This window comes from Phragmites australis, chromosome 15, assembly GCF_958298935.1.
Source record: "Phragmites australis chromosome 15, lpPhrAust1.1, whole genome shotgun sequence".
Taxonomy (NCBI): Eukaryota; Viridiplantae; Streptophyta; class Magnoliopsida; order Poales; family Poaceae; genus Phragmites; species Phragmites australis.
In genome coordinates, this window is record NC_084935.1 from 1,365,857 (window position 1) to 1,393,474 (window position 27,618).

Consider the following 27,618-nt stretch of genomic DNA (forward strand, 5'->3'; position numbering starts at 1 on the left):
GAGCAGGAAGCACAACCGGCGAGAACGCCGCAAACCAACACAGTGCTTCCTCATCCAGGCTGACGCGTAGTTTCTACTTTCAACAAGAACACTGCTATACCGCTTTTGGCAACGCAAACGCCAACAAGCACAAGACGACATAGCGTAATCGTGTCCACGACACCTTCGCAAATAATTAACCGGAACTACATGCGAGAATGCGACTCTTAACCATACTTCTACTACCATCCTTCACTCCAGGACAGTGAAATACTTGTCCACATATCTTCCATCATGGATTGAGACAACCTCAAAGACACCCCATCCCAGTCACAGGCCACCGGATTGGCAAATACAATGGGCGCAGCACATCATTCCCATCAAAATGAGACCTAGATGGCATCAATTCGCACAAGGATTCCGACGCTGGCCAATAGAGCAGCTTACCAATGTTTCCAGCAACCGGATTAAAAACGGAAGCTACATAACCTAATTGCATTGGATTAACCAGGGATTGTGACATCCAGCAACTTTATACAAAAGCAAGAAGCAGAGCACCACACAAAGTAGAGCATCATCATCATGGTCCATGACAACGTCCCATCGTCATCATCGCTAATACAACACTTGCACCATCTTTAGCCCTCTGATTCTCGCATTCTTATTGAGTTCAGTTCGAGGGCAATGCAGTGTTCACCCATCATCAGGGCAAGGCACCACGTGATGATGACGTTACTGGGACTTGGCCGCGCCTTTCAGAGGCTCGGCCTCCGGCGACGACGCGAACACCTTAGCGATGCGCTCGGTGGGGATGGCCGGGAGATACTTGGCTCCGGTGTACCCCTGCTCGGCCGCGGCGCCGATCACCTTGTTGTACTTCTCGGCCCAGCACGCCGCGGTGGGCACGACGATCTGTGCGACGTGCGGGAAGACCGGCAGGCTGTTGAGTGAGCGCCAGGTGGAGACGGCGAGGTGCTCGGCCGCCGGCTCGTAGCGGACGTACAGGTCCCTGGCCACCGGCTCCACCCGCCCGTACACGTCCTTCGCCACGGGCTCGACCTTGGCGTACGCCGCGCGAGCGGCTCCCTTCACGCCGGACTGCTGCACCTCGGCGGTCAGCTCCCGCGCCACCTCCGGCACGCCACGGGCAACCGCGCAAGCCTGCGCTGTGGCCGCCTTCAGCGCCCCCGGGAGGTGCTTGTGCAGCTCGTGCACCGTGTCGTCCACCTGCCATTGTTAGCACACCTCAGTCAGCAAGAACACCTCATTGCTTACGATGCCTGAAATGACTAAGTACTACTTCGTACAAACAAGTATTGCTATCACTGGATTCCAGTACGAAACGCTCGAATTTAACACTTTGGTAATTTCGCGAACAACAGCATCGGAATCTCCGCCAAGTGCTGCTAACATGCACCGGAAGCCAAGGAGATTCACGGCACACCACCACGGGAACCCCGCGCAAGGACAAACTCACCACCACGGACTGGAAAATTTCAGTATGCCTTATCAAAACGGTTTATTTGCATTGAGATTCCTAACGAAGAGCTAGATGAAAAAATCATAGAATAAATAAGAGAATCAACCACCGAATCATCTAGTGGGGAGGAATGGTTGACAGAGCAGCAGGTAGGCTGCGAGTTGCATTTCCCCACCACCCACCCAGCAGCGGGTAGGCTCCGAGCGTTGGGGCCGCAGCTCAGGATAGCCACACAACGCTCGCGGTGGGTCAGACCGTGAGAGCAATCATGCACCGCGGAAGCAAAATAACTAACGGCGCCGCGCAATTTAGCGGTGGACGACATCCCCAAGCTAACGCGCACCGCGCGGTAGGGCTCGGCCGGCGGCCAAGCCGCGCCCGAGCTACCCTGCTCCTCGCGGAACAACGGCGGCAACCGCAAACAGACCCAACTACTCGCTACCGCGCGCGGCGCCGAAAGGGGAATAGGCGCTGTGAGTTGTGCCAGGGCGCGTTACCTTGCGGTCGACGAAGGCGAGGACGTCGAGGGGGACGCCGTGGAAGCGGTCGTACACGGGACCGGCGACGCCCTTCACCGCTGACTCGACGGCATCGACGCCCGGGCGGAGCGGGCCGGCGTGGTCCTTGGCGAGTCCGTAGATCCCCACGAGGCACACCGCGGCCTGCGCCGCCGCCACCTGGACGAAATCCAGGTACCTCAGCTTCGGGGCCCTCTTCGCCTCCTGCTCATCCACCACCACCTCCCGCTCCTGCAAAGGAACAAACAAATCAAACCAGATCAGCACCTATTGGTCCAATTCCACAACGGCAGCATTGAATTGGGAGGGTTTTCGCTTACCACTTGGGGGTTGGGCTCCGCCATCTCTCGAAACAGCCGAATCGGAGGAGGGGTTTCTCTAGAACTCGGTCGGGATTCCGGATCGGACTCAGGGGAGAAGAGACGAGACGGGACGAATTTTTCCTCCTGGCGCGCTGAAACGAGGAAACGGAAGGCTCGGGAGAGGCGAATATATAGGACGGGACTGGTGATTAGTAACCGTCGGATGTGGAGCGCCTTTGATCGGGGTCGTCGAGATGGCGCGAGAACACTTTGGAGCGGGTCCGCCACGTCGGGGCTCGCGTGAGAGGCACCCTGGTGCCCACGTCGCCACTATCTTTTACTCGTCGATCGATCGGTGTGCGGGGAGACTAGTCGTTGCGGGGTAGTCCTGCTGCGCCGGGGGGGTGGGGGGTGTGGCAGCGTACGACCGGACAGAAGACCAGCAGGAAGGCCACCCAACGCAGGCCGGGATGGGGATATTCCGGGCATATATGGTTCTCTGGCCCATTAGAGGACAATGGCCCATTAGAGGACAAATGTGTTGCATCTTTTGCTTGATTTGAATTTGAACAAGTGAGCTAGTATTTCGTTACTTCTGAGCTCTCCTAACAAGGTTTGTCTCGTCAAACCTTACCAAAAGACTAATAGGCAAAGAAACCAAACATACCCTGCATACCAGCAGGTTGATGCCCTCGGTTCTGCTCATTTCGACCAAGGGGCATCTCAACGGACGATGCCACTACGCACCAAAGCAACCTCCAACCTGCTGCAGGCTGTGGGGCGGATCGGATTTGTGCCGTGTCCATACCTTCAGATTATCAGATACACCGCCACAAGAGCATATGCAGCATGTACTGGCCAACTGAATCAAGGATGGTTGAGATCAAGTGAATTAATTTCTAAAACAAGAAAAATATAAGACAACATACAACTGTACCTGAAACCAAATACACTTCATAATTGCTTTTTGACTCCCTCTTAAATAACGGAGCAGACACGAGCACAATTAGCCGCTGCAGCTGCACAACTCAGGAATGATCTCGTACACCTCGAATGGGATGTTAGCCTGTGGCCGCTAACGCCTAACAGCATCGGCTACGGAGCACACTGTTGTACAGACCTGAGCTCGTTGCTGGAAGCAAAGCATGCAACCCAGGTTTCCACGCCATCTAGTGAAGGCCGCAGTCTTGGTCTACTTGATCTATCGTGATGCCTGGGCTAAGCCCTTCTTGCATCTGCTGCTCAGATCCCTGTTTGCGGTACAAATGTTACAAATACCATATAGGAATGCTACAAAAATTGTAAGGAAATGCTAATTGAAAGCTGAAGTAGCCATTGTAACACCAAACGCAACCATATGTAGTTCTCATGAAAAATATCTATCTAGTACCTACCAACATACACTCGATGTGTGGGACCCTAATCACTGGGTATCTACGGTCCCATAGCAGTGGCTAAAGGCCAGGCAAACTAATATTGTCCATTGTGTTGGTCTTGTACAGGTGCCAGTGTTGCGTTACTTCAGTACTGCAACATGTACATCCTTACACATTTGTTTCATCAACTATGGTACGAATACCACAGTACCCAACATATATCATTATCATTTTGGTTAGATTTTTCCTAAGTACCTTTATGTTAGAATACCAATTCGATTAGAAAGCCTTGCGAAAGCGTATGAATGTATCAATGGAGTATACTGTACACAAGGTCCCTACTCCAAACTGACTACTGGTACAGGATCCTGAACGATGGCCTAGAAGGGCTGAATTAACAAATAATTATTGCTACAAAACAAAGGTGCATCTTACCTGCGGTTGCAAAGATGGTAACTGCTGCTGCTCCTGTTGATCTTGTGGCATCATGTAGGATTGTGGTTGAGACAACCTGTAGTATGGCTCCTTCAGTTCAAGTTTTCCAGTGGATGTCTGTAGGATACCACCTTGTTCCGCACCCACACCCCACATTTTAGCTTCAAGTAAGATCAAGATAAAACAAGAGCTTAAGCTTCAAATACAAAAGATTGAAAAGTGACAACGAATTACAAAAGATGCCCAACCTGACATCGTCAAGTATATTGTATAGCTTTGAGCACTGTGGGCTACCAGATGAAGATGACCTGTTATTTCTTGGCCGACCATGACGTACAATGGCTGTGAAAGTACACATCTCAGTTGGTACCAGTGAGTGGTAGGGGTTCCTGGAGCAGTGGTAAGCCACCTTTGCACAGTGCTGCAGTAGAACATAGCAGGTTTGAGGCAAGGAAAACAAATCTAAAACAAATACTGCAGTTCTGCAATACTACTAGTCTATGGAGAATAACAAATATAGACAGATATACTGGCCTCCCATTGAACAATACATCAAACCAACAGGCTAGCCCATGTACTCTAGTGCCAACAGATGCTACAAAACTCAGAGGAATGTCAATCTCGTAGAGCTCCTCTTCCTGGAAAAGAAAGATTAGCATGTCACATTTTCAACAAACCAGCACAACATACAGAAGATTTACATGTAATTTTTATCTCATCCCGCGGACTGCATTTTTACCTTCATGCTAGTAAAATCAAGTGTATGATATGTAGGCGGAGAAATCAATAATCTTGGGTCAAATGCATCCACGACAGGCTGCATGAAAATGGAATAAGCATTTAGATTTGTAAAGAAAGTAGTCACTCAGATCAACAATGCTCACTCTTGGTCGTATACAAGGTACTAAATAAAAACCACAAATTCTTAATGTTGTGCTTGAACTCTAGCACAGAACAAGGCAAGAATAATAGAAGAAAAACCAGAAGACTTGTTCACTACAGCCAGAAACTTATAGGATAGATCATAGGTCAGAAACAGAACACAATTAATTTTAGTGATTCAGTATTCATATTTACCTCTATGATAGATCATAAGTCAGAAACAGAACACGATTAATTTTAGCGATTCAGTAGTCATATTTACCTCCTATATATGTCCATTGTTTCAAATTACAAGCCTATATATAGGCAGCAGAGAATAGTAGTTACTCATCATAACACAAGCTAAGAAGTATTTATGCCCCTCTAAATTATCCAATAATAAGTCAAGAGGTCAAAGTAAAAGAGCAGATGAAACTAGCTTGGGCCTTGGCTCTAAGAGTCAATAATCAACCAAACTTAAGTTCATGCAACTTCAGGGTAACCTATAAAGTTAGATGGTACATGTCAACAAAAGTAGCTGAAAATAATATTTTGGAAACACAAAAACATCCATTGCAACATTTTCATTGTTAGCTGCATACAAGTTGAACTTTTAACTACATGATAATGGCCGGTAACATCATAATAACAGCAACCTGTGAAAAATATCCCTGGAATGCTGAACTATGTAAAGGTGTAAGATCAACACCAAAAAAGTTGTGCTGCTGCCAAAAGAGAGCCTGCAAGCACACAGAACCCAAATATTAGACTGCACCGTATGAGAGAGACCTGGGACTAAAATAAAGACACACGCCAAGAGATAATTACTTCACAAAGAGAAAGTGTCCCAAGTTGCCTTGTCAAAAAACAACATAATCAAAAAGACAGATCTTTTCACAACGAATAGAACACTGCTAGGAAAGCGAACAAGATGGCAACATAGATAACAAATCAATGATCGATAAGCAAAAGTGCTGCCAAAGTAAGGTTACCAGATAAAAACATAAATATCCTAGCAAATGTGCCAAAGATGGCAGTTGGTGCCCATTACATGACAAATATGTTGCTTTCTTGTATTAGCTCCGTGTCAAGTTTAAGACAGCACACTGATGTATTTTTAAGTTGAGTGTGTGTACACTCACTAAATCCTGACGACAGTGCCCAACGCCCCAACTATAAAAGAAAGAATGGACAAGCAATATCTTCCTTATTGAAACCCTAGGGAGGTTTTTTCATAGACATTTTTTAATATTGGATGGGTGGCTAATTGGATCCTAAAGATCAACCGAGGCTTTATTTCTGCAATTAATTATCAAAAGGGAAGATGAACAAAAGATTACAGCAATTCGACAGGCTCAAAATCCCTGTGATGCTTCAGATAAGTTAAGGATGTCCGCATATACACTCAATGTTCACCTAGATGCTAGACATAGACAGTCAGTCACCCTGTGACTAGCGGCTAGGCTGATGACGACCAGGCAGTCTAGACGAGTTTGTACTCTAGCAGCAAAAATGCAAATAAATATATTTTCAAGTGAGATTTGAGGCATACCTTCTAAAGATAGAAATGCAACTTCAAACATCCATTGTCCTCTAGTTCATCAATCAATGATCATCATAACACAGAAGAAGCAGAGCAAAGCACACACCACACACACAAGGAGACGATGCCCATGTTGCGGGTTCTGGACCAATGCCAGAGCCAGCCGTGGCAGTCGCAGCGCGGGCTGCTGAAGCGCATCGTCTGAGGGGAGTAGAGGTAGAGCATAGATCCGATGGAGGAGGATACATAGATATGAGGATTAGAGCTAGTACCTGTCTATGGCAGGGGATTTGCGGAACAAACGGGTGATGGTGCAAGCGCCAACGATGGCGTGGGCGCGTCAACGGGCAACGGCTCAGACGTGGCCGTGGGTGACGGCTCATACGAAGCCATGGGCTTAGGTGACCAGCAACGGCTCGGACGAGGCCGTGGGTGCATGCGACGGCACAGGTGATGGCGCAGGCGCGGGCGTGGGGGTTGCAACCGGCGGCGCTGCCACAAATGAGAGGAGAGGAGAGAGACGAATGGGGAATGGATGGATTAGTTTAGGTTTTGTGCGGTGCGGGAATAGTTTCGTGGCCGAAATTTGGTCCCACGCGCGGCCAAAACAAACCTCCTGCGCGGATCGACCAGGCGCCAAACTCTACATCGCCAAGACGGCAGCCTAGTTGTGCGCGTAGCTGACTAGTCGCATCCAACCACCGTCTAGATTCACTGACTAGTCCGTCTTTGACCAGAGTTGACCGTCTATACGGTCTAGCCATCTAGAGTTGAGTCTAGGCCCTAGATTGGACGCCGAGGCTTCGACTAGCAACTAGTCATCGTCTAGACGCGCTAGACGATCGTCTACACGAACATTGTATACACTTTAATCTAGTGACGCAACACTGGACTTCAAGCCCCCGTCAAGGCAATATTGCTACTTAAAAGCATTGTACGCATGAAATCGAGCCTTCAGCTCTTCGCAGATCTCATGAATAAGAAAGATTGAGTATGCAACATCATGAACAGGTGTTATTCCCTCTTATATTAAGGATCAACAAGAACAGAAAAGTAAATACACTACAGCAAAAATGAACTCCATAGTTGCATTTGCATATGCTAGTTTACAATAATATTAACAAAGCATCATGAAAGGTAGTAGACAACAAGAATGTAAGGAAAAACTTGCGAGGATTTAGTACCTTGTTTGCCATTTCAACATAAAGGTATTCATCAGAAAACGGAGCCATGTGAATCCTAGAAATATTCAAGACATCAAATAGCAATGAGTAATTTTGAAATACCAAAGGCCGAACAAAAAAAGAACCAATGAACTATATGCATTGACTGTGAGCTCATCACTTGGAATGTTATTAGACTGATTGTAAAAACATTAAACTCCTATGTTTCCAAAAAAGATCCCTCGCTTCCTTCTTGAAAAAGAACAGTATATGATCTCTTAATCACATTCCAATCCCACCCTAAAGACTCTGAATCAGAACATTCAAATGGCATCCTTTCAATGTGGGTTTCCCATGGGCCTAGGATGACTTCAACTCCACAAGTGCATACTGTCAAACTGAATGACTATACATGTGACTCCTCATTATCAACAGGCAAAAAACAACATTACCAAACCACCGGTCTGACTACAAGGTCCAAACATATCTCAGAACCTTAGGAAGCAAAGCGCCAGCAAATCTTGCTATAGTATATACATGTAACTGAACCGGAGAAATGGATAGCATGTTCCAAGTCTAAGACGACACACATATGTACTTTGGTGACTCAATAACAGTTCTTACTGCATGACACACATAATGTTTTGACGATTTACAAATATTTTAACATTCCCAAGCCATGGGGAGAGAAGCCAACAATGCGATATGTTGTGAAGTTGCACAAGGATAGAAAAAAGAGAAACTTGTGTAAAGGTGAAAATCCAGGAAACAGGTAGTACAAGCAGGATGTAAACTAAATGCAAACAGCCAGTTGAGAAATGTCTGATGAAATGGAAAGAATGACTAATTAAGCGCACAATAAATAATCATGCAAATAGTTGGAAACCATATTGCCTTTTGATTTAACAAGTGAATTGAAAACAACTGCAGACTATCCAGATCCCAGAGCAATTTAAATTTTCTATATAACTCTTGATAGCATACATACCTTCCTGTTGTTGGAAACATTTTACCATCTGGAGCAAGGAATCTGTCTCTAGCTATAACATAGGACTCCAGCATCCTCTCATTAACCAAAAGGGTTCCTAAAAGCAATGGAGCACAAAGAAATCACTAACAGACTATCTAATATAGAAAAAGGTGGATCATGGTATATTATTACTCCTAAAAAAATTCTAAGTAGACTGTCAAAATTAGAATTTTGTACACAAAAGTCTACTAATCCAGTGAGTAAAATAAATTACACAAATGAATGATTCTTCTGTCAAAAACAATAGATTAGACTAAATTTAAATACTTGATTCATTCAAAATATTTAATCTTTCCAAGCATGACTATGCCTGACTATGTTTAATGGAATACTTTGCGCATTTCTATATTACTTGGAGAATGGTCATTTTTGTGCAAGTCGTTTTGGTTTTACAATATTTTAGAAAATAGTATAAACTTAAATATAAACTAAGAATTTTTAGTTAAACAGTGATGTAGGATAGCTTCTGAGTCTTTGGTGTTTGGGCACTGCCACAACATCCAGAAAACCACATTTTTCTACCAATTAACCAAATTAGTTTATTGTCAAGCAAATGTAAAGTCTTATCAAAATTGTTCCAAAAGGTGTATTAACAAGGAAATAAGTTCTAGATCACATTCCCAGACTCAAGCAATAATAGTGAAACATTAAAAATATCAGCTGGTGTAGCTTGGGCATTCAACTCTCCAATAGACTCAATAAATGGTGCCTAATGAAAGTGACATCATTGTCACTTATCCTAGGCTATTACCAACTGGCCACTGCTAATACAAAGGACCTGTAAAATGGAAGACAATTCTAACAAATAGGTTAAACAGATGATAGCAACCTACTGATATATTTTCATTACCTACCTGCAAAAACTGTGAATACCATAATACATAACAAGACATTAATGTACGACATACAGGCAGAAGAAACAGGATTGTAGGATATCTACAGAGATATCAGAGAAAAACGATCGAAACACTGCAGAAAATATAACGGAGTGCCATACCCATAGGCTCGGAAATCAGTATGTCAGCTTTCTCTGGAAGTTCAACTTCCTCGACTTTGCCTTTGATGACCTAGTCAGGAGGGGGTACAGTATCAGTTGAGATCAAAGGTAACAAAAAAGGGTTCAGATCCAAGGGATACAAAACAAACCGTGATCCGCCGTCCAAGAGATGGGTTACCAAAGATTAAGCGTTGAGCATGTTCAGCCATTTCAGATGCCTCAACTGCATAGACATGTCTGGCACCAGCCTAACATTAACATACCAAACACCATCTGTCATGTTATATCAGACAGAGAAGAAAGAGAGATAGCGGAAGTTTAAAGTGCACCTGGGCAGCAAATAGCGAAAGAATACCACTACCAGCTCCAACATCGACCACAACTCGACCCTCAAAGTCAGATCGATTTTCCATTACAGCAGCATAGTATGTTCCTGAAGGGAAAGAATGTGCACTATCTCATTAATATTTACGCAGAAAGGTGAGTATCATGACATTCTGTGGATAGGGGAATAGAATGAACTGAGAACTTTCGGTGAAAATGTGACCTGTCCTCACAAAATCCTGTAACATATTTTGCTGATGTAATAGCTGGCCATAGTAGTGGAAATACATCTTTGCTGACGATGCCTCAATTTTTACATCAAATTTGCTTTTCGAAGCAATGATTGATCCATTCTCTAACGACTCGCCTGTCATATAAGGACCAATAAGCATTCTTGAATTAGAGAGAAGGAAATTTGTTAATTTTGTGGCATCCCTGTTGGTATAAGTTATGCGAACAACATATTTGATGTATGTTTATCTTCCGTTTTAAAGCTCTGCAGGTTTAGAGTGTTCATGCAGCTTCTCCAAAATAAACGCATCAAATTAAACACAGCTAAATCTGATTGATAGAATGACAGATATTCTCTGGTGGATCTGTCTGCGCAGACACAAAGCAAAAAATGTGCTGGTTCTGTGAATGTAACACAACATTCCATCATAAAGGCACAATTAGAATTTGTACGGGAATGAAATTCTGATATTTTATCAGATTGTACGTTAGATGAGCGTTTGAAACCACTGTGCAATTCAGTATGTACTCTAAAATCCACTAGTACTCAGGGCAATTGTTTCACTCTTATATGATGCAAATATGGAGAGATACAATTAGTGCTATGTATGTGGCTATTAAAACTAACATTAAGGTAATGACTCGGAAATAATGCAACAAAACATGCTACTGAAATTATCCGAAACAAGTAATGAAAGGACAAACCAGCTTTTCCACTAATCACTCGGTGTTTCCATCGTTGAAAAGCTAAAGAGAAGGCTGTGCTCTCAGCTTCTGTCCTAAGAACAACTTTAATTGCTCTTGAAAATGACTTCTGCCTCAAAGAATTGAGAGTTAACATGAAGCCATTTAATATGCACCCCAAGAAAGTTCTAATGTACAAGGACAAACAGTGATATTCAAATTCACATATTAACTTTACCTTCAGTCCAAAGTAAGGGATTTATGAATTAAGTTGTTAATAGTCCAGCAAGAATGGAAAAGGAGTGTTAAACATCATGCATGCACCTTTGTCATGTGAACAGAAGAAACCGCTTCTCGAAGTGTTATTTAGGTTCTATTTCAGGAAAGGTAGAGTACTATCAACTGCTCCATGCTTCATTTGTCAAAAGCATCGACATATCCTTTGCAGACGGAAACAAAAGTTCCAATGTACACTTGTCATCCAGATCTGAAGCTACATTCAACTACACTGAGAAATATTGATCATTTTATATAAAGAAGGGGGGATTTCCAGCTTTGCCCTATTCATCTAGTATTGATTTAGTCGGGATTGGAAGAGAATATGCCCAGAAAAATTGTGTTCTGCAAACTGAATGCAATGCAATGGAACCTGCCATATTGGTGTTATGCTACGCAACTAGTAATTCCACAAGGTCAGCACAACTGCACAAGCAACACTTACATCCTTACATCGGAAGCCCAGTGCAGAATGTACAATTCGACCAAACAGAAGCACAAATTTAACATACAACCCGTGGAAACAACAGAAGAGTACCTCCTCCACGCCAGCCTTGGCCTCCGACTCGTCGCTCACGCACAGCCACTCCCTCGGCCCCAGTTTAAATATCTGCAAAAACATAAATAATTTATTGTTCAATCGCATGAAAGCCGCACACACCTCCCAAAACCACACCAAATCGAGCCAAATGACACCCAGAGACAGCACACCGCGCCACTCCACTTCCCCCAAATCACTTCCACTGAGATCACGGCGTCTACCTGCCCGTCGGAGAGGTCGACCTCTACCGTCGGCTCCACCTCGGGCTTCCCAGTCTTCACGAGGCTGAGGCGCGGGCCCCCGGTGGCGGCGTTGACCCCGAACGCGGCCGTGGCCCCGTCCGCCGCCGGCGCGGCGGCGGCTGCTGAGACGTCGGAGAAGGAGACGTTGGGGAACACGTCCGGCGACGCCATTGCGCTCTGACCCCGGGATCGGGGAGGCCGCCTAGGGTTTGGGGGGGGGGGGGGGCGGAGGCGGGCGGGGGCCGCGGGGCTAGGGTTTTGGGGGGCGGGAGGGTGGCTTTGCTCGCGTGGAGGGCGACCTGCTGCGGTTCGCAGTTTGTACGCGTGGGTGGACCGGAGGCTGCACAGTCGCGACCTGTACCAGTGCAGTTTTTTAGTACTTTTTTATATGCGGGAGGGCACGCCGCCAAAGTCCAGACTAACGAGCGTTTGGGCCACGGGTCAGTGATATATGTCACGTGCGAGTTTGTCACTTCAAAACCGTGCGAGTTTGTTAAATTCCTCCGTCTTAATTGGAGTCTTTTTATTTTTATATTTTTAAATCCGAAAATTATAAATATATATGTTTATTTTAAAATTTTGCAATCTATACTTAAAAATAAAAACACAGTGTTATAATGCTCTCTAAATTTAAAAAATTATCGAAATGGTCATGAAAAATTATGAAAAAAAATGTGGTTTCATCTGGCTCTCAAAAAAAAATTAGACAAAAATATGACATGTAAAATAAGAAAAAAAGACAATTATAAAATTGCAAAATTTCATACAGGCACATATATTTATAATTTTTGGATTTAAAAAATATAAAAAAGAAAAAATTCCTTAATCGGGTAACTTGTAAGTTGTGTTTTCTGGACATTTGGGTTATTGGGTTTGTTTGATTCGAAGTACAAACATTTGTATTTGAGCTAACCCAAAGAGGTAAGGGAGAACTGAGCAAATTCTTACGTGACACGAGCGTTGCATGTATGCAATATATGTAGTGGTTTCCTGGTAACCAAAAATCATCTCCCAAAATCAAACAAAATTCGTCGTATCATGTTTTTCTCATGCACTGTAGTCAGGATCTGTTTGAAACACATTAATGATGGAAGCATAATAAAGTCGTGGAAATGAAACGGCGAAACACATGAATAGAACAGGGAGTACAAGACTCACAATATTCTTCCATTTTTTTTTCTTAGTCCTTGTCTGTGTTCAGGGGCAGATCTAGCAAAAAAAAAAAATGAGTCGGGTATAAGACCGGGTTTTTGCAACTTCAAAAAAAACTAAATTTACTGAAATTCACTAAAAAAACAAGAATTTAAACAGGGCACAGGCTCTGGCTAGGCCTTTCTCGAGTCCGCCCATGTGTGTTTTTCATGTGGAAAGGGCATTTGTGATTTCCTTTCTGTGGGCTTGTCCGGGCTTTGGGCCTTCTAAACGAGTAGACATGCCTTTTGATCCAAGTGTCCTAGTTACAGAACTTTTTCAAAGAAATGCAAACTTTAAAAAGTCATGCAAAGAAAGAAATAAATAAACCATCCAAAGACGCTCTTACCAGATCTACCAAACCGTATACACGTATTGGAGCCTCCTACTTAAAAAGAAAGAAATAAAAATGCAGCTTACGATCCCAGTGGATAACTTGCCTCCATGATTGGATCAATAAACATCTATCCAACTTCCAAGTCTTCATTCCAACACCTGGTAACTGTCGATCGTTACTACTAAACAAAACTATATGGAGCAGCGAGTATCTTTCACTCCATCATATCATTCTGCGTTTAGTGGTTGACATGTCCTAATTCTGAGCCGGGTCAAACGCTAATCCAAGTAGTGGAACACCAGTCCTTGTGCAGCTCTACTGCTGTTTGCAGCTCACAACAACATCGTTGATCCTATATATAAAAAAAATAGGTTTGATATCGCTAGCTACCAGTGCAAAATCGTCAGAAATGGCTGCAAATGCGCAACCAAACGTGCCTCCAGGTCCGCGCGCGTCAAGCAGGACATGCCGCAGAAAACGTGCAAACAATGCCGTTCGAGCTGACCAATCTCATCGTCTATCTCTTGCAATTTGTTATCATCTTAAGCACATGAATTAGGCACTGATCCTTAACCCAAAACACCGAGCACCTTGATCAAGCAGCGGAATCACTCAAACAACGCAACCAACCTTGATTAGGAGAAGCCATAGTTTGAAGGTCTTGATGGATCCATGTAGAGACGCGACAGGGTACTGTACGTTCGTCACAGCTCCATTGTGGTCATTGTTGGCACGGTCGAGCACTGGCTACATGTCTAGAACTGAACAGACAAGGCGCAGAGGTAATTGGATTTAAAGGCAAGAGATTAAAACGATACTTGGTAACATTACGAGGAATTACTGATCGAAGATTGTGTTGGCGCACAAGGGAGGAGATGCTGCCAGGCCGATGCGTAGTTTCAGAGTTCAGACTTCTGCACTTTTTTGCGATCGGGCTTATAGTCCAGTGGCAAACCTCTAAGGGTGGAGGGAGCCGATGGGGGGTTTGAACCTCTGGTCTCGCACGTCCTATTAAAAGTCCTTCAATGAAAATCCTGGAGAAGGGGATCTGTTTTCTTTAAAGAAAAGACTACTGCATTTTCAGTTTTCCTGAACCCAATCAGTGTTGCATTTTCAGCGATTCGTTTTTTGGGACATTCAGTTCTGTCATGCATGGCTAAACGAACGATGTATTCACTTTCATTGGACTTGTATTACATGACTCATGCTCTATTTGCTTGGATTATGTGAAAAAGTTCCTTCCTATCAGTTTGTAAATTATTGGATTTCGTAGTACAGCTTGATTTATGGATTGTAAGAAATAATTTTTAGATTAAGACGGTTTATTTTTTCTTTTGTTTTTTGGGCTCGAATTCAAAGCTACAATGGATGTAAAACCACAAACAAAATGCAATGGCTCCAAGAACCGATGCAGCAAAGCTAAACGGAGCGGCAAAGCGCCACAATATTTAATGACAGTCGTAAGAATTAATCATCTCACAAATACAACGTAATTATTAGCGCAAGAACAGCAACAGTTTGCAGAAAAAGATGACAGTCGTAAGAATTGATCACCTCATGTATGGTCAAACATCACACAAATACAACGTAATTATTAGAGCAAGAACAGCAACAGTTTGCAGAAAAAGATTTGGCAAACTTCAATTAAACTCATCGGATCCAAGAGAATCTCCAAAGCAGAGCAGTAATCTTGCACTCCCCGTCTAGCCGCGGCACTGCGTGATGGCGGAGCAGCCGCGGGTGTAGGGGTTGGCCTCCGCGCCGGGCTGGCAGTTGTAGTACGACGCGCCGCGCTGCGTGCACGGGACACGGTCGGCGGACAGCGCGAGGTAGCTGATGTACCCCGCCGACGTGGCGTTGGCGTCCGTGCTCGTGGCGTTGGCGTCCGTGCTCGTGCCGTTGTGGTCGTCCAGCCGCCGCCTGCTGGCCATGCCGCCCAGCCCGAGCTCGTCGCTGTCGTCGCCGATGACGCTGGCGCCCCGGACGACCAGCTCCTCGGCGTCGGCAGCGCGCACGTAGGCCGACGCTGACGCTGCGGCCACGGCGAGCACGGCGACAACGGTGAAGAGGAGCGGAGCGTGCCGTGCCATGGTGGTGGCCGGACGTGCCCGGGGTCTCTCGATTCGAGCTTGTGGACTTGTGGAATGTGAGCACGAACGAGGCGTGGTGTGGCAAGGACGCGCGCGGGGGAGAGGTTTTTAAATCGAGAGACGACGAAGATGATTGATCAGATTGACATGTTGGGGCTCTAGCTGCCATTTGGCTTTCCAGCCCTTGCTAAGGATTGGGCTTCCACTAACTAGATTTCTTTTTCCCCAAAAAATTGCTTGCACCAACAGGACCATGATTGTCAATTCAACCTTATTTACACAGTATAATCACTCTTCTATATTTTCTTTTCTCTGTCTAACCCATACAACAGGATCTTGCAACATCATTTGGTGATAAACTGAAGTGCTAAAGTTTCCCAAATAAAGTCAATGCAAACATGGAAGCTTCATAATAGCCTCAATAATAGCCCGTTAATTAAAAAATTAGAAAATAAGAAGTGAAAGAAAGAAGTAATAAATTGCAAATATATGAGCCTCGTTTTGAAAAATTACAAATAAAAATATTACGTTTCAATGCTCTCAAAATTCAGAACACTGTAGAAATAATGATAAAAATTATGAAAAAAAATATATGGTGTAGATGATGCTATCATCTAGCTCTCTAAAAAAATTGCTATTTTTTATTTGCAACGGGTGACAGAAGTCTAGATTTGCAATTTTCAAAAACAGACACATATATTTGTATTTTTTATTTTAAAAATATAAAAAACCAAAAGAAAGCCCAACACTATCCAGGGAGGCCCAATGGGCCCAGACTTCTAACTGTTTTAAGACCCAGGACAAGGTCTAGGGTTTATAATCCCTTCACGTATAAAACCGATCCCGACCACTTTGCACCCTCCTCCCTGCCTCGTCACGCCGCCGTCGCCGTCGCAGCACCCATCTCGTCTCCACCTTGCCGAGGTACAACGTGATTCCGTCGTCCCCGAATTCCCCATTATTTATCTCTATAGTCCTCGTCTCACCCTGATCGCACGCCACTTTGCTGGCCAAGTGTTGTCCTTGCAAGTTTCGTTTTCGACCTTTTGTACTGATTCGGATCTGTGAAAATTGTTCGCGCAATTGCATCGATTAGTTGCTGCTAGTGTACTTGCTACTGTCTGATGCGTGGAAGAACATAATTAGTGAGGTTACTCATGTTTGCTTAGAAGCACTCGCACTTCTCTGTAGAGCTGCACGAGTGAAGTGTGATTGTGATTGCGACTAAATGTCAAGAATATGTGTAGTTGTTTTATGCATTTTTTTTATCTTAACTGCTTCTTCACACATGAAATGTGAGTGCTTTAAAAGGTTATAGCTGGGCCTGTATTGCTAATTGTTTGGGTGAGAGGGCTTTGTTGTGATGGATTTTGGTGGTTGGTATTGCTAATTGTTTGGGTGAGAGGGCTTTGTTGTGATGGATTTTGGTGGTTGGTACTGGGTTCTTGGAATAGACCATATGAAACTTCACGGCTGTTTAGAATTTCGTCCGTAGCACTAGCGCAGTACCGTATAGAGTTATCTTTGATAGAAGCATCCATTGTAATTAGTTCTGTTGCTAATTGATTAATGTCTTTTCTTTGTTGAATATCAGTATTGTTACCGTATCCCCCATTCGCCATCATGCAGAACGAGGAGGGTAAGATGGTGGACCTCTATGTCCCCAGGAAGTGGTATGTGCAGTCATGTTCTTTGTGCAATACCTTTGTGAGATAGCATGCCATGCGGCAACCCTCATTCTTGTTCCATGTTGGTTCTTGCAGCTCTGCCACGAACAAGATCATCACTGCCAAGGACCATGCCTCAGTCCAGATCAACATTGGGCACTTGGATGAGAATGGATTGTATGATGGTCGCTTCACCACGTTTGCTCTCTCTGGATTCGTCCGTGCTCAGGTACTTTACTCCTGCTATCCTGACAGTACCTGTATGCTTTTACTTTTTAGAGAAGACTTACATTCCAGGTTGTTGTTTGTTCTGTGTGATCATTCTCATGACATAAGTGATATTTGTGTTGTCTTGGTCTTAGGTTAATAATGTGGAATATGATGATGAACTCAGTGATACAAGCTGAACTTGTGTAGTGCTTCTAAGGTTTTAGTATGATCCTTTTTGTTTTGGTTATGTGATCTTTGAATGTTAAAAAGGCAAGGCAAAGAACTATCCTTTTACATAAGTTGGTACTTTTTTTACCTGATACATTGAGTCATTGACTATGGAGTCATCAGTAATCATGTGTAGTTGAAGGTGATCCCAATCTTCAACTGGTACTTTGACATCATCGTTAAAGTGATGTTACGTCAATTCTTGTGTTTATACCGTAACAAGTTTTATCTAGGATGGTCTAAAAATGTTGTTATTGACAGTTCCTTTTTCTTGTGGTGAAAATTTGTGGGTTAGTTATGTGGTTGGATGGGGGTTAGCATTAGCATTCTTGCAGTTGCTCAGCATGATTTGATCTGACTTTCTGATGAAAAAAGAGCAAACTGATAAGGTGTGTTGTGTGAATGTTGTGATCAATTAAGCACTGATCTTACATTCTTACTCAACGGCTAAACTACAATGATTGTTTCTGCAATCTTGTCTGATGTTCTTATGCTGTATTGGTTTTGCAGGGAGACGATGACAGTTCTTTGGACAGGCTGTGGCAGAAGAAAAGGGCTGAGATCAAGCAGTAGATGAATTTGCATGGAAGGTTTTGCTTGACTAGATCATTATGAAGTCTGAGTAACAGATGAAGAATTTGTTATGGTTGTTTGTCTTACCTATGCTGGGTATGATGAAAGCGTGGACTTAAGTTACACCTGTGAATGCCTATTTACTCTATAGTCCAGATCTGCACCTGGGTTACTGTTCTTACATCTTAACGATGCACGTTGTCTGTGTTGTATGCCATGCCCCAAGGATCAGCAGTTCAGCTACAAAATAGTAGTTTTTGCTTGCCTTCGACTGTAGTAATGCAAGTGACACAGTTAAACTGAAGCTTCATATTTGAGACGCTTTTCACCCTTGAAATTATGTATACCGTGCAAGGTTCATAAAACCGTTTGGACTTAGAAAATCGCTCGCCGACGGTTACTGTAAAATCGTGGATATCGTGATAACCAGATAAAATTCGGCAGGAATTCATTTAAAATTTATTCGGTTCAATTTGAAATTTTGTGAGAATTTGTCTGAATCAAGCTCAACAAAAATTTAGATCATTTTAATACAACTAATATGTTTTCACTCATTTTAATACAACTAAACGAGCACTCTTATTTTTAACTAATATGTTTTCACTCATTTTACTTCGACTCAACCTAGGCAACCAATCACACGCATATCAACCAAACACAACTTCCTGATCCTACTAGTACAGTATCGACACGAAAGCAAGGTGCGGCTGCCACCAGATTGTAGCCTTGCAAGGGTCGAGGCTGGTTCTGTGCTCCACTACGAAGCAGGTAGTGGGGTGGCAAGGCTCAATTGCTTGTTCGATGTCTCCCACCTTCCTCCTCCAAAGAGAAGCTACTGAGCTAGGCCATGGAGGAGCACACGCACACACAGCGAGAACAAGATAAGAGAGTGCCAGAGCTGGATAGGGATGGATAAGAGAGTACCTACCACCCTTGATATAAAGCAAGCATTTTCTTGTAGCATCGATGTGGCAGTGTCTGGCATGTTGTGCCTCAGCACAATGCTGCTGCTTCCTCAAAGCATGCTCACACTTCCATCATGAAAGTGCCCTCCTCTCCCCTTCCACTCCGTACTTCTTTTGTCCTTTCATTCCTTTTTGGTTGCTGAAAGGATTCGGCTGGGATGCATGGTCTGATCTCCGAAATAACGGGATTTAGTTACATTTTTTTGCTACAGTTTGTATGATTTCAATTTTGCACAATTTTTTCTTCTTCTTTAATTTGATTTGGTTGTAGTGTGCTTCTGCAGACCTGAGCACAAGATCCCAGCTTACGTTGGAGCTGTGATGCAGCTTCTTGAAATTTGCTTGGCTTCGCCTCAGTTTCACTTTAGGGGGGGGGGGAGTATGGAGACTGTTGCTTGATGTGGATGGTGAGAAACACCGTCTTTGTTTGTTTCTTGTAAGCTTCAAGTTTCTCTTTATAAGGTGGATAGAAAACTGACTAAACCATTTGTTTCTAATATATCTTAGCAACATCTTGCCGTCCTTTTGACAAAAAAAGAAACATTGTCTTTAGAACGACAATGACTTGAGTGAAATACAGAGGATAACAAATATACGGAGAGATTTGTTCGAGTTACCTTTTAAGCAGCATATCGCTCTTATTGATTAATGCCGTGCTCACCGACTGTTCGGCAAAATGACTAAACTATGAATCCATGATCATATGTGTAATGCATTGATGAATTGTGCATTTCTTGCACATTGCCTTATTCTGATCATGGTGGGTGCAGGTTGCCTCTTCGTAGAGGACATCGACACTAGTTTGTGCTGCTCGAGTAAGAAGGCGAGGACATCTCGCAAGGACGAGAGACATGAAAGGCGAGGAGATATGACAAGGACAAGGTTACAAAGGATCGAATAACTTGTCTTGTTGATTAAACACTGCAACTTTTGCAAAGATTTGTGCACTTTTCCTTTTCTGCTGGTGGTTGATGGATGAGTAGCAGAGTGCACGTATGCTAGCATTCTATGTTGCACGGCCACAGGGAGTCCACCATATGCGGCGAGCACCCGCAGACTCAAAACGCACACCCTTTATTCTGAATTGACTAGAGAATATCACAAAGAAAAATACAGCGGCTGAAATTATCAGGTACACGCTTGCTCCATCTACATCTCCTTTAAAAATGTGGTGCAATTGTCTCACTTTTATGGGAGAATGTATCCTCAAGTATTGTACTGTTTTAATCCTGCAGAAGCACTTATACCGCACAATTTACGGAACACAATTTATGTTTACTTTCTGGTGTAGCCCTCAGGTGCTGATACAACAGTTCAAGAATAACTTTTAAAGTGGCAAATGCATTCTTATCTTTCGGTGCTACCTACTTTCTTGGTTGCGTCTGACCCTGTATCCTGGCAGATCATGACGTGTATTCCTTATGTGAGTTATCGGTAACTTTAGGGGTGCTTTTTTAGATAATTGAAATAATTCCAGCGTCTGCACCGAACGGTGCACACAGCATGATTTATGATTGCAGTTCCGCCATATTACAAATGCAAATGACATAAACCAAATAAATAACACACTCCATAGTAAATGATAATTTATCAACCATATATAATCAGTTATTGAATCACCACCCATTCTTAACGAAGACTTCCATAGCAACCGCCTCTAGTCTTTGACACACCTTGTTTATCATTGTCTCTTCTACACCTTTTGTCTCACAAATTTGTTGAATAGATTTTCCTATATGTTTGGATTGAATGTTTGTACTTTCATGCCCGTCGAAGTAAAAGTAGTTTTCAGACATTTTGTAGTATCCATTCTCGTAGGTTCATATTTTGATTTCATGTTGTCAGTACCTCTGTGCTAAGGTCTATGGGATTATGACAGAAAAAACATCAAGCTTGTATATACTTTATAGGTTGTTTCTGTGTTCTCTCGCTCTAGAGAGTCTGGTCAATATTAGTCACTAGAATCACTACAAATATGAAAATTCTTGGGATGACAAGAAAATAAGGGTATGCTAAATTGATGCATTGATATTTTCACCTTTTTTTAGTTGTAGTTTTACCAGGTTAACCAGTGCCTCAAACTATCTATAGACATGCCCTTCGTAACTAGAGGTTTGGTATTTAGAACTTTGAAGTTGGGTGGCGCGCTGGCTCTTGGCATTTGATTTCAGATTAAATGGCTAGAAATAAGGCAATGGCACGGTACACTTCATTTACACCATTGGACGGGGAATTCACTTTTTTTTTTTGTGTGTGTGTATTTCTAGTTCTTATGAACTACAATTCAAAAGAGATTAGTACATACATTGTACATTGTTTCTCCAAGGCCACAGAGCTATAGTTTAAAGGCACATCATGAGAAACATGTGAAGTTCCATGTGACTAGATAAAACAAGGTATCGGATAAAGTAGACCACCCAAACAATAGATTGGTATCATAGAATTACACTGCACTTTTCAGCAGAGGAGTAATAGTGGGAGTTCCAAAAATACTGATACATATTGTCGTGTTCGGAAAGATTGTATGTGGATCATCTTACATGGGGTGCACTGTCCAATTGGTAAAGAATCTCTCAGATGAAGTGGAAAAATTGAGAAGATATGCTTCTCAGATCATCCACTATCACATTATAAAAGGGGTGGACTAGCTCCAGAAATTGTTACTTTGAGCCATTGCCTTCCTCTTCAAAGTAAGGCCTATTCCTAGTTCCTCTTTTACTTCTCATATGGATGAGCGTAAGTTAGGCTACAAGGGAAATGATGTTCTTCAAGAGCTTGAGATGCTGACTGTGATTGCCAAAGTAGCCCAAGAGCTTATATTGAGAAAAATCCTTGAGAAGAATCAGGCTATTGAATACCTATATAAATTCATGAATGGGTCCAAAGACATTTCTGACTTCAAGAGCCAGGCTCCAGTAGTGACTTATGATGTGGTCCAGCCCTACATTGCGAGGATCGCAGCTGGTGAAAAATCTTCAGTTTTATGTGGAGAACAAATTGTAGAACTGCTGAGAAGGTGTGACTCTCTTCCTGATGCTCTTATCAGTTAACATTTTTGCGTACATATAGTAAAGGTATAAGAATCATCATACATTTTTGCTGGACAATTAGCATCCATTTGTACTTGCCCTTGATGGAAGTTGGTTTTAGTGTATGATACAACTAATAGGATGAGAACAAGCATCAATGTTTGACCGTTTAATTACCGAAATACATGTAGAGTAGAATTCAAGTCTTACTAAGTAAAAAATGTTTCTTTAGCATTTAGTAGACTTGTAATGCAGGACTAAACTAATTGATTAGTTGGTAGACCAAAAGGTCTAAACTGACTAAACTAATTGATTAGTTTGTAGACCAAAAGGTCTAAACTATCTCATGCATGATGTTGTCATGTATAAAAGGACATCTGTGGACGGATTTGTTAGTAAAACAAAAATGTTGTGTTCTACTTTTCCTCTTTTTCTTACAAAATCCTGTCAAACCTTAAGGTTCATGAAACTGTTCTTGTAAATATTTGAACAATAAAATTCCTATTCAACCAAGTCCCTTATTCTTGATAACTAGCTCTTAAAACATGAACATCCTATCTATCTATGTCAGATTTTTCAAGTTATTATATCACCAAGATCTTATGAGCATGCTATTGCTTCCTTTACATGATTGCACCTATCACCTATTCAATCAAGCACCACTTGCTACAATGTGCCGAACAGTTAGGTAATTTTGGTCCATAGTCCCACATCTGAATATCCCATTAACCTATGTGACTTAACAAGCATAAATTGTTTTATATGGTGCTTGAAGTGGTGAAAAGAATTTCTACTGCATTTACATCTGGTGCCTATTTTTTTATGGCAACTCTCAGGGCTCCGTCACTGTTAAATTGAAGTAAGCTACTTCATGTAGCACTCTCTGGGCTGTCTGGACATGTTGAACGCCCATCTCCTTGACTATGTTCTCTAACCACAATAACATATTTGCGAGTCCTCTGTTATCTGTCACTTTTGTGAACTGAACATCATATCATAGATCATTTTTGGGGGTTTATCTTATGTATTTCCCCATAAAGAAGAATGGAAGCTTACTAGAGTATCGAAGTTGCTTGTAAACGTGTATAGGAAAGCCTATCACTGTTTTCTGTCTCGAAAGGAATTATTTTTGCTAGTACTAGTTTCTACTGTTTTTAGTGATGTTATGACCTATGATATTAACCAAAATCATTAATTTATAGCTCTGGAACTTCTCGCGGTGAGCCAAGATTGATGCCATCCATCTCAGATGATCTTGACCGTCGAACATACCTGTATAGTCTCATCATGCCTATCATGAACAAGTAAGGCTTTTGTCTTTTATGGATTCGTTACGATTCATCATGGCACTAGCAAAGCCAAAGAAAAAGAGCTAAATCAGGGTTCAGCCACACTCTAAATCTCCTATTCTTTACCCCACCTCCTTGTTCATCAAAAGGGACTATATTAAGTCATGATATGGCATTTGTCCAAAGTGCATTTTCTTTGTTGCTATTCCAGAGTTGAATGAGAAATAATTCTTACCTCTCCCTTTTTAATAGAAGCTATCAATCTTTTCTATGAAGTGCTTTGTGGACAGATACAGAAAGGCAACTCGTCATTTTGAATGCCTCCTTATCAGTGATATTTTTGTGTTATTTATGTCAGGCCGTTAGGGACATAAGCTGGGTCCAATTGCAGTACACAAAAGATTGGACAATAACTACAACAAGTACTCCCATTAACTTACTAGTTCAAAAACTTTAGAACAAATTGAAATACTAGATTTCTGCTTTTGCAAAGTAAAAGGTGATACAAAACCAATAATTGCACCTAAGAAATTAAACTTTAAATGGTGGTGATTCAGTATTTCTAAAAATACACATTTAACAGCCTCCAAATATTTTTTTTGCTCTAGCATGATACCTGAATTTTGGACTGAACTGCCTTTTACATTTCTAGTCTTCTAGATGTCTTGTATTATCTTATACTTTGGCTCTTGCATGTACTAATCATAGTTAAACAGATCTCTTACAGTACATTTCATAGGTTTTAGATTCTGCAGTTAGAGTTTGCCTCGGGGGTAACATTTTTTGACTGTCAAATCTGCAGGTATACACGAGGTCTCGGTGAAGGGGAGGCCATGTATCTTCTCTTCGTGAAAGCTGAAACATCGACGAATTCCGGCATTCCAATTCGATCAGTCCTCACTAGCTATGATAAGAGCCCTCACTTCTTGCACCGCAAGCACGAACTGTACAACAGTTATACCAGTCCTGATGAGGTCATTCTTTGCCCTGATAGCCAGCAGAGCATGTACTGCCAGCTGCTTTGTGGCCTAATAGAATGCGAGCATGTCCTTCGTCTCGGAGCAGTTTTTGCCTCAGCATTCCTTCGGTCTATCAGCTTTCTTGAGAAGCATTGGTGTGACCTTGTTAAGGACATCCGAATTGGTCAGCTCAATTCCAATATCACAAATTCTTCATGTCGCTTGGCCATGCAGAGCTTTCTTGCATGGCCAAACCCTGAGCTAGCTGATGAGATTGAGGCGATATGCAGCTCTGGGTCATGGAAGGGAATTCTAGGCAGGCTCTGGCCTAATGTTAAGTACATTGAAGCTGTTCTTACAGGCACGATGGCACAATATATCCCCATGCTGGAATTCTATAGTGATGGTAGGATTCCCTTGGTCTGTACCATGTGTGCTTCCTCGGAGAGCTATTTTGGTGTCAATCTGAGGCCACTGTGTAGCCCTACAGATGTGTCTTACACCATCCTTCCAAACATGGCCTACTTTGAGTTTATACCATTGGAAGATGGAGTGAAGTTGACAGAGGATGATGAGGTGGTGGAGAATGACAAGCTTGTCAGCCTGGTGGATGTCAAGGTTGGATGCTACTACGAGCTTGTGGTTACCACATTTTCTGGTAAGAGCATTCCATACAAATGTCTTGTGATAACTCAAATTCGCGTGGAGTAGGCTATTTGGGTAAATTGAGAACTAAAATACTACAACAACTACTACTCACTGAATGAAATAGTGATTGTCGGCATGACACATGGAATTCTAGCCTGCTAGCAAAACTACTTGCTATGTACCTTTTTCGATACCAACACTCGCATACATATGTCCAAAACTCAGAAGTTCATTTTTGGCTCAGATCTTTACAGGTACCGAGTAGGCGATGTGCTTCAAGTCACAAGCTTCTACAACTGCGCACCACAGTTCAAATTCATCTGTCGAAGAAATGTCATCCTCAGTGTTGATTCTGATAAGACCAATGAGGAGGATCTCCACAATAGTGTCACCCGTGCCAAGAAAATCCTGGAGAACCGAAATTACCTCCTCCTGGAGTACACAAGTTGCACTGACACTTCCACTGTCCCTGGCCACTATGTGTTCTTTTGGGAGATCAAGTCCACATATGAAGGCACAACTACATGCGCACCTCTCGATGCCCAGCTCCTTGAGAGTTGCTGCGTTGCTGTCGAGGAGTCGCTCGACTACGTCTACAGGCGCTGTAGAGCCCATGACAAGTCGGTAGGGCCACTGGAGATCCGATTGGTTGAAGCTGGCGCCTTTGATGCTCTGACGGATCTTTTGGTTATCCAAGGCACTCCATTAACCAGTACAAAACTCCGAGATGCATCGAGTCTGGTCCTGCGCTGAAATTGCTTAATTCCAAGGTCATTGCTTGCTTCTTTAGTCCCCGGGATCCTGAATGGACTATGTAAGCTTCCAGGTTTAGCAGTATACTATGCTTCTGTGCTTGTTCCTCATTGTATGCTGAAAAGGGGAGCATCTCTGGCCTTTCACTTAGCTAAATAATTTCAGAAATGGTATCCTTGTTTCTTGCATGCGCTTCATCTTGTTTTCTTCGGTATATGGATGATGTAATAGGATTGCATTCATATTGCAGTTCTTTGTGCCATTTGTTATGGAAGTAGCATGAAGCTGATTTGTGACATGGTCATCCTGAGGCATGGCGTACACAAGTTGCTTCCCCTTTTTTTCATACGCAGCTACACCAGCACTATCCTAGCATGAGGAGCATTTGTTGACTTCCTGTTAGAATGGCTATGGACAATGGCATGTTAGCATGTAACTTATTTGAGATCTATTGAGTCCAAAGAAAATCCTCAGTTGAAAGATGTGCAGCAATAGAATGTGAAGAGAAACAGTTCCTTTGTATGGTTATTTGAGGAACCAAATTAACCTTTTTTTTGGCACCAAGTGAACATCTTTACCCATCTGTTTCTACAAACTAGCTGTTAAAATCGTTATCTTGTACCATGCAGGAATCTTTTGGAGCTTCATTTCTAGCCTTGTCAGATAGTTATACTCTTGGATAATAGCTTGATATTTGTGAGCTGACAGAGCCAGCGATCTCAAGTCTGAAATGATAATGAGTGCTATTATGTTGCCCTTCCTATTTTCCAGTCTACCGATTGGTCTAAACTTGTAGCACCGAGAATGTCGATCAGAGTAGGTAAATAGACATCTTACTAATTTCTTTGATGGTTTTCTCTTAATCTTTCACTCAATACGTGTTAAAACAACATGCAGAAGCAAAAAAAACTTAAGAGACACTTAAGAAAGTATAGCTCTCATAGATGAAATTAAACACTAGGTTCTATTAAAAACCAATCAATGTGTCATTGCACACAAAGCATGTAATTTGAGAAAGAAAAACTTAAAACCAATGAGATAGTCACCGGATGAAGAAACTCTTCAAGTTGATATTTTTGAGGCAAGATAATCCAAAACCAATTCTGAATGTGAATTTTATGACTATAGCAACAAGAAGAATCAGTTCGATATGGTGAAAATTCAGCTCTCAAACCAAAATGAAAATCGTAATGAAAACTGAAAAATTTGCAACCAAGCAAAGGAACCAATAGAGAGAAACTAGAAATAGATGAACACAAGCACAAGAGGAAATATAAACTTCATTTCTTGTAGAGGGACGCCCTATTTTCAACGGATTACAAAGTGTTTTTGCATATAAAAAATCTTATCTAATACATAGGCTAAACACTTCTCTCTCTATCTCCTAAAATCCTACAGCATAACTCTCAAATGGCTAGCTTAAGAAACTCCACCAGCCCTCCCTCTCTATTTATAGGCATAGAGAGGTTCATTAGCCTTTAAGTTTTCTTGTTTTTAAAATACTTCTCACTTCCAATACACTCCTACCTACTACTGGAGACATTTTGATCTAATTTTTTCTGTCCATCGAACGGTTGTGATGCCTTCATGTCTTAGCTTTATCTCGACGCAAGTTTTACGATGATGCCACATGCACTCCGTCCTTCTATGACTTTGAGGCCAAACCGCAAAACCTCATTGCATACTTTTCAAAACGT

The 27,618-nt window shown here is 42.6% G+C and overlaps 5 protein-coding genes across 6 annotated transcripts; 2 read left to right on the plus strand and 3 right to left on the minus strand.

The window, feature by feature from the left end:
* Positions 1-460: 460 nt before the first annotated feature.
* On the minus strand, positions 461-2,451 carry LOC133891924 (stress-related protein-like). The gene is made up of 3 exons (XM_062332636.1): positions 2,298-2,451; positions 1,957-2,208; positions 461-1,206 (listed from the first exon to the last, which is right to left on the minus strand). Exons 1-3 carry the CDS (start codon positions 2,319-2,321, stop codon positions 712-714), a joined length of 771 nt encoding a protein of 256 aa, XP_062188620.1. The 5' UTR covers positions 2,322-2,451; the 3' UTR covers positions 461-711.
* A 702-nt stretch (positions 2,452-3,153) lies between these two features.
* LOC133891923 (probable histone-arginine methyltransferase CARM1) lies at positions 3,154-12,211 on the minus strand. Of its 2 annotated transcripts, none has more exons than XM_062332635.1 (15): positions 11,962-12,211; positions 11,738-11,809; positions 10,945-11,050; positions 10,232-10,375; positions 10,014-10,117; positions 9,834-9,932; positions 9,685-9,754; positions 8,646-8,742; positions 7,679-7,733; positions 5,608-5,691; positions 4,830-4,907; positions 4,625-4,728; positions 4,339-4,511; positions 4,091-4,251; positions 3,154-3,529 (listed from the first exon to the last, which is right to left on the minus strand). In XM_062332635.1, exons 1-15 carry the CDS (start codon positions 12,151-12,153, stop codon positions 3,449-3,451), a joined length of 1,620 nt encoding a protein of 539 aa, XP_062188619.1. In that variant the 5' UTR covers positions 12,154-12,211; the 3' UTR covers positions 3,154-3,448. The 2 variants fall into 2 exon arrangements, with proteins under 2 accessions (XP_062188619.1, XP_062188618.1); XM_062332634.1 differs by having other exon boundaries at positions 10,945-11,053.
* Positions 12,212-14,985: 2,774 nt separating this feature from the next.
* LOC133893601 (protein RALF-like 22) lies at positions 14,986-15,663 on the minus strand. The gene has a single exon (XM_062334665.1). It carries the CDS (start codon positions 15,598-15,600, stop codon positions 15,214-15,216), a length of 387 nt encoding a protein of 128 aa, XP_062190649.1. The 5' UTR covers positions 15,601-15,663; the 3' UTR covers positions 14,986-15,213.
* Positions 15,664-16,444: 781 nt separating this feature from the next.
* On the plus strand, positions 16,445-18,620 carry LOC133893141 (small ribosomal subunit protein eS21-like). The gene is made up of 4 exons (XM_062334107.1): positions 16,445-16,524; positions 17,195-17,273; positions 17,364-17,496; positions 18,216-18,620. Exons 2-4 carry the CDS (start codon positions 17,224-17,226, stop codon positions 18,276-18,278), a joined length of 246 nt encoding a protein of 81 aa, XP_062190091.1. The 5' UTR covers positions 16,445-16,524; positions 17,195-17,223; the 3' UTR covers positions 18,279-18,620.
* Positions 18,621-21,768: 3,148 nt separating this feature from the next.
* Positions 21,769-25,986, plus strand: LOC133892969 (probable indole-3-acetic acid-amido synthetase GH3.11). Its single transcript, XM_062333953.1, is given in 5 exon segments — positions 21,769-22,259; positions 23,475-23,576; positions 24,364-25,178; positions 25,413-25,865; positions 25,868-25,986. Coding segments are annotated over 5 exon segments (1,779 nt in total). The 5' UTR covers positions 21,769-21,969.
* The last annotated feature ends 1,632 nt before the right edge of the window (positions 25,987-27,618 follow it).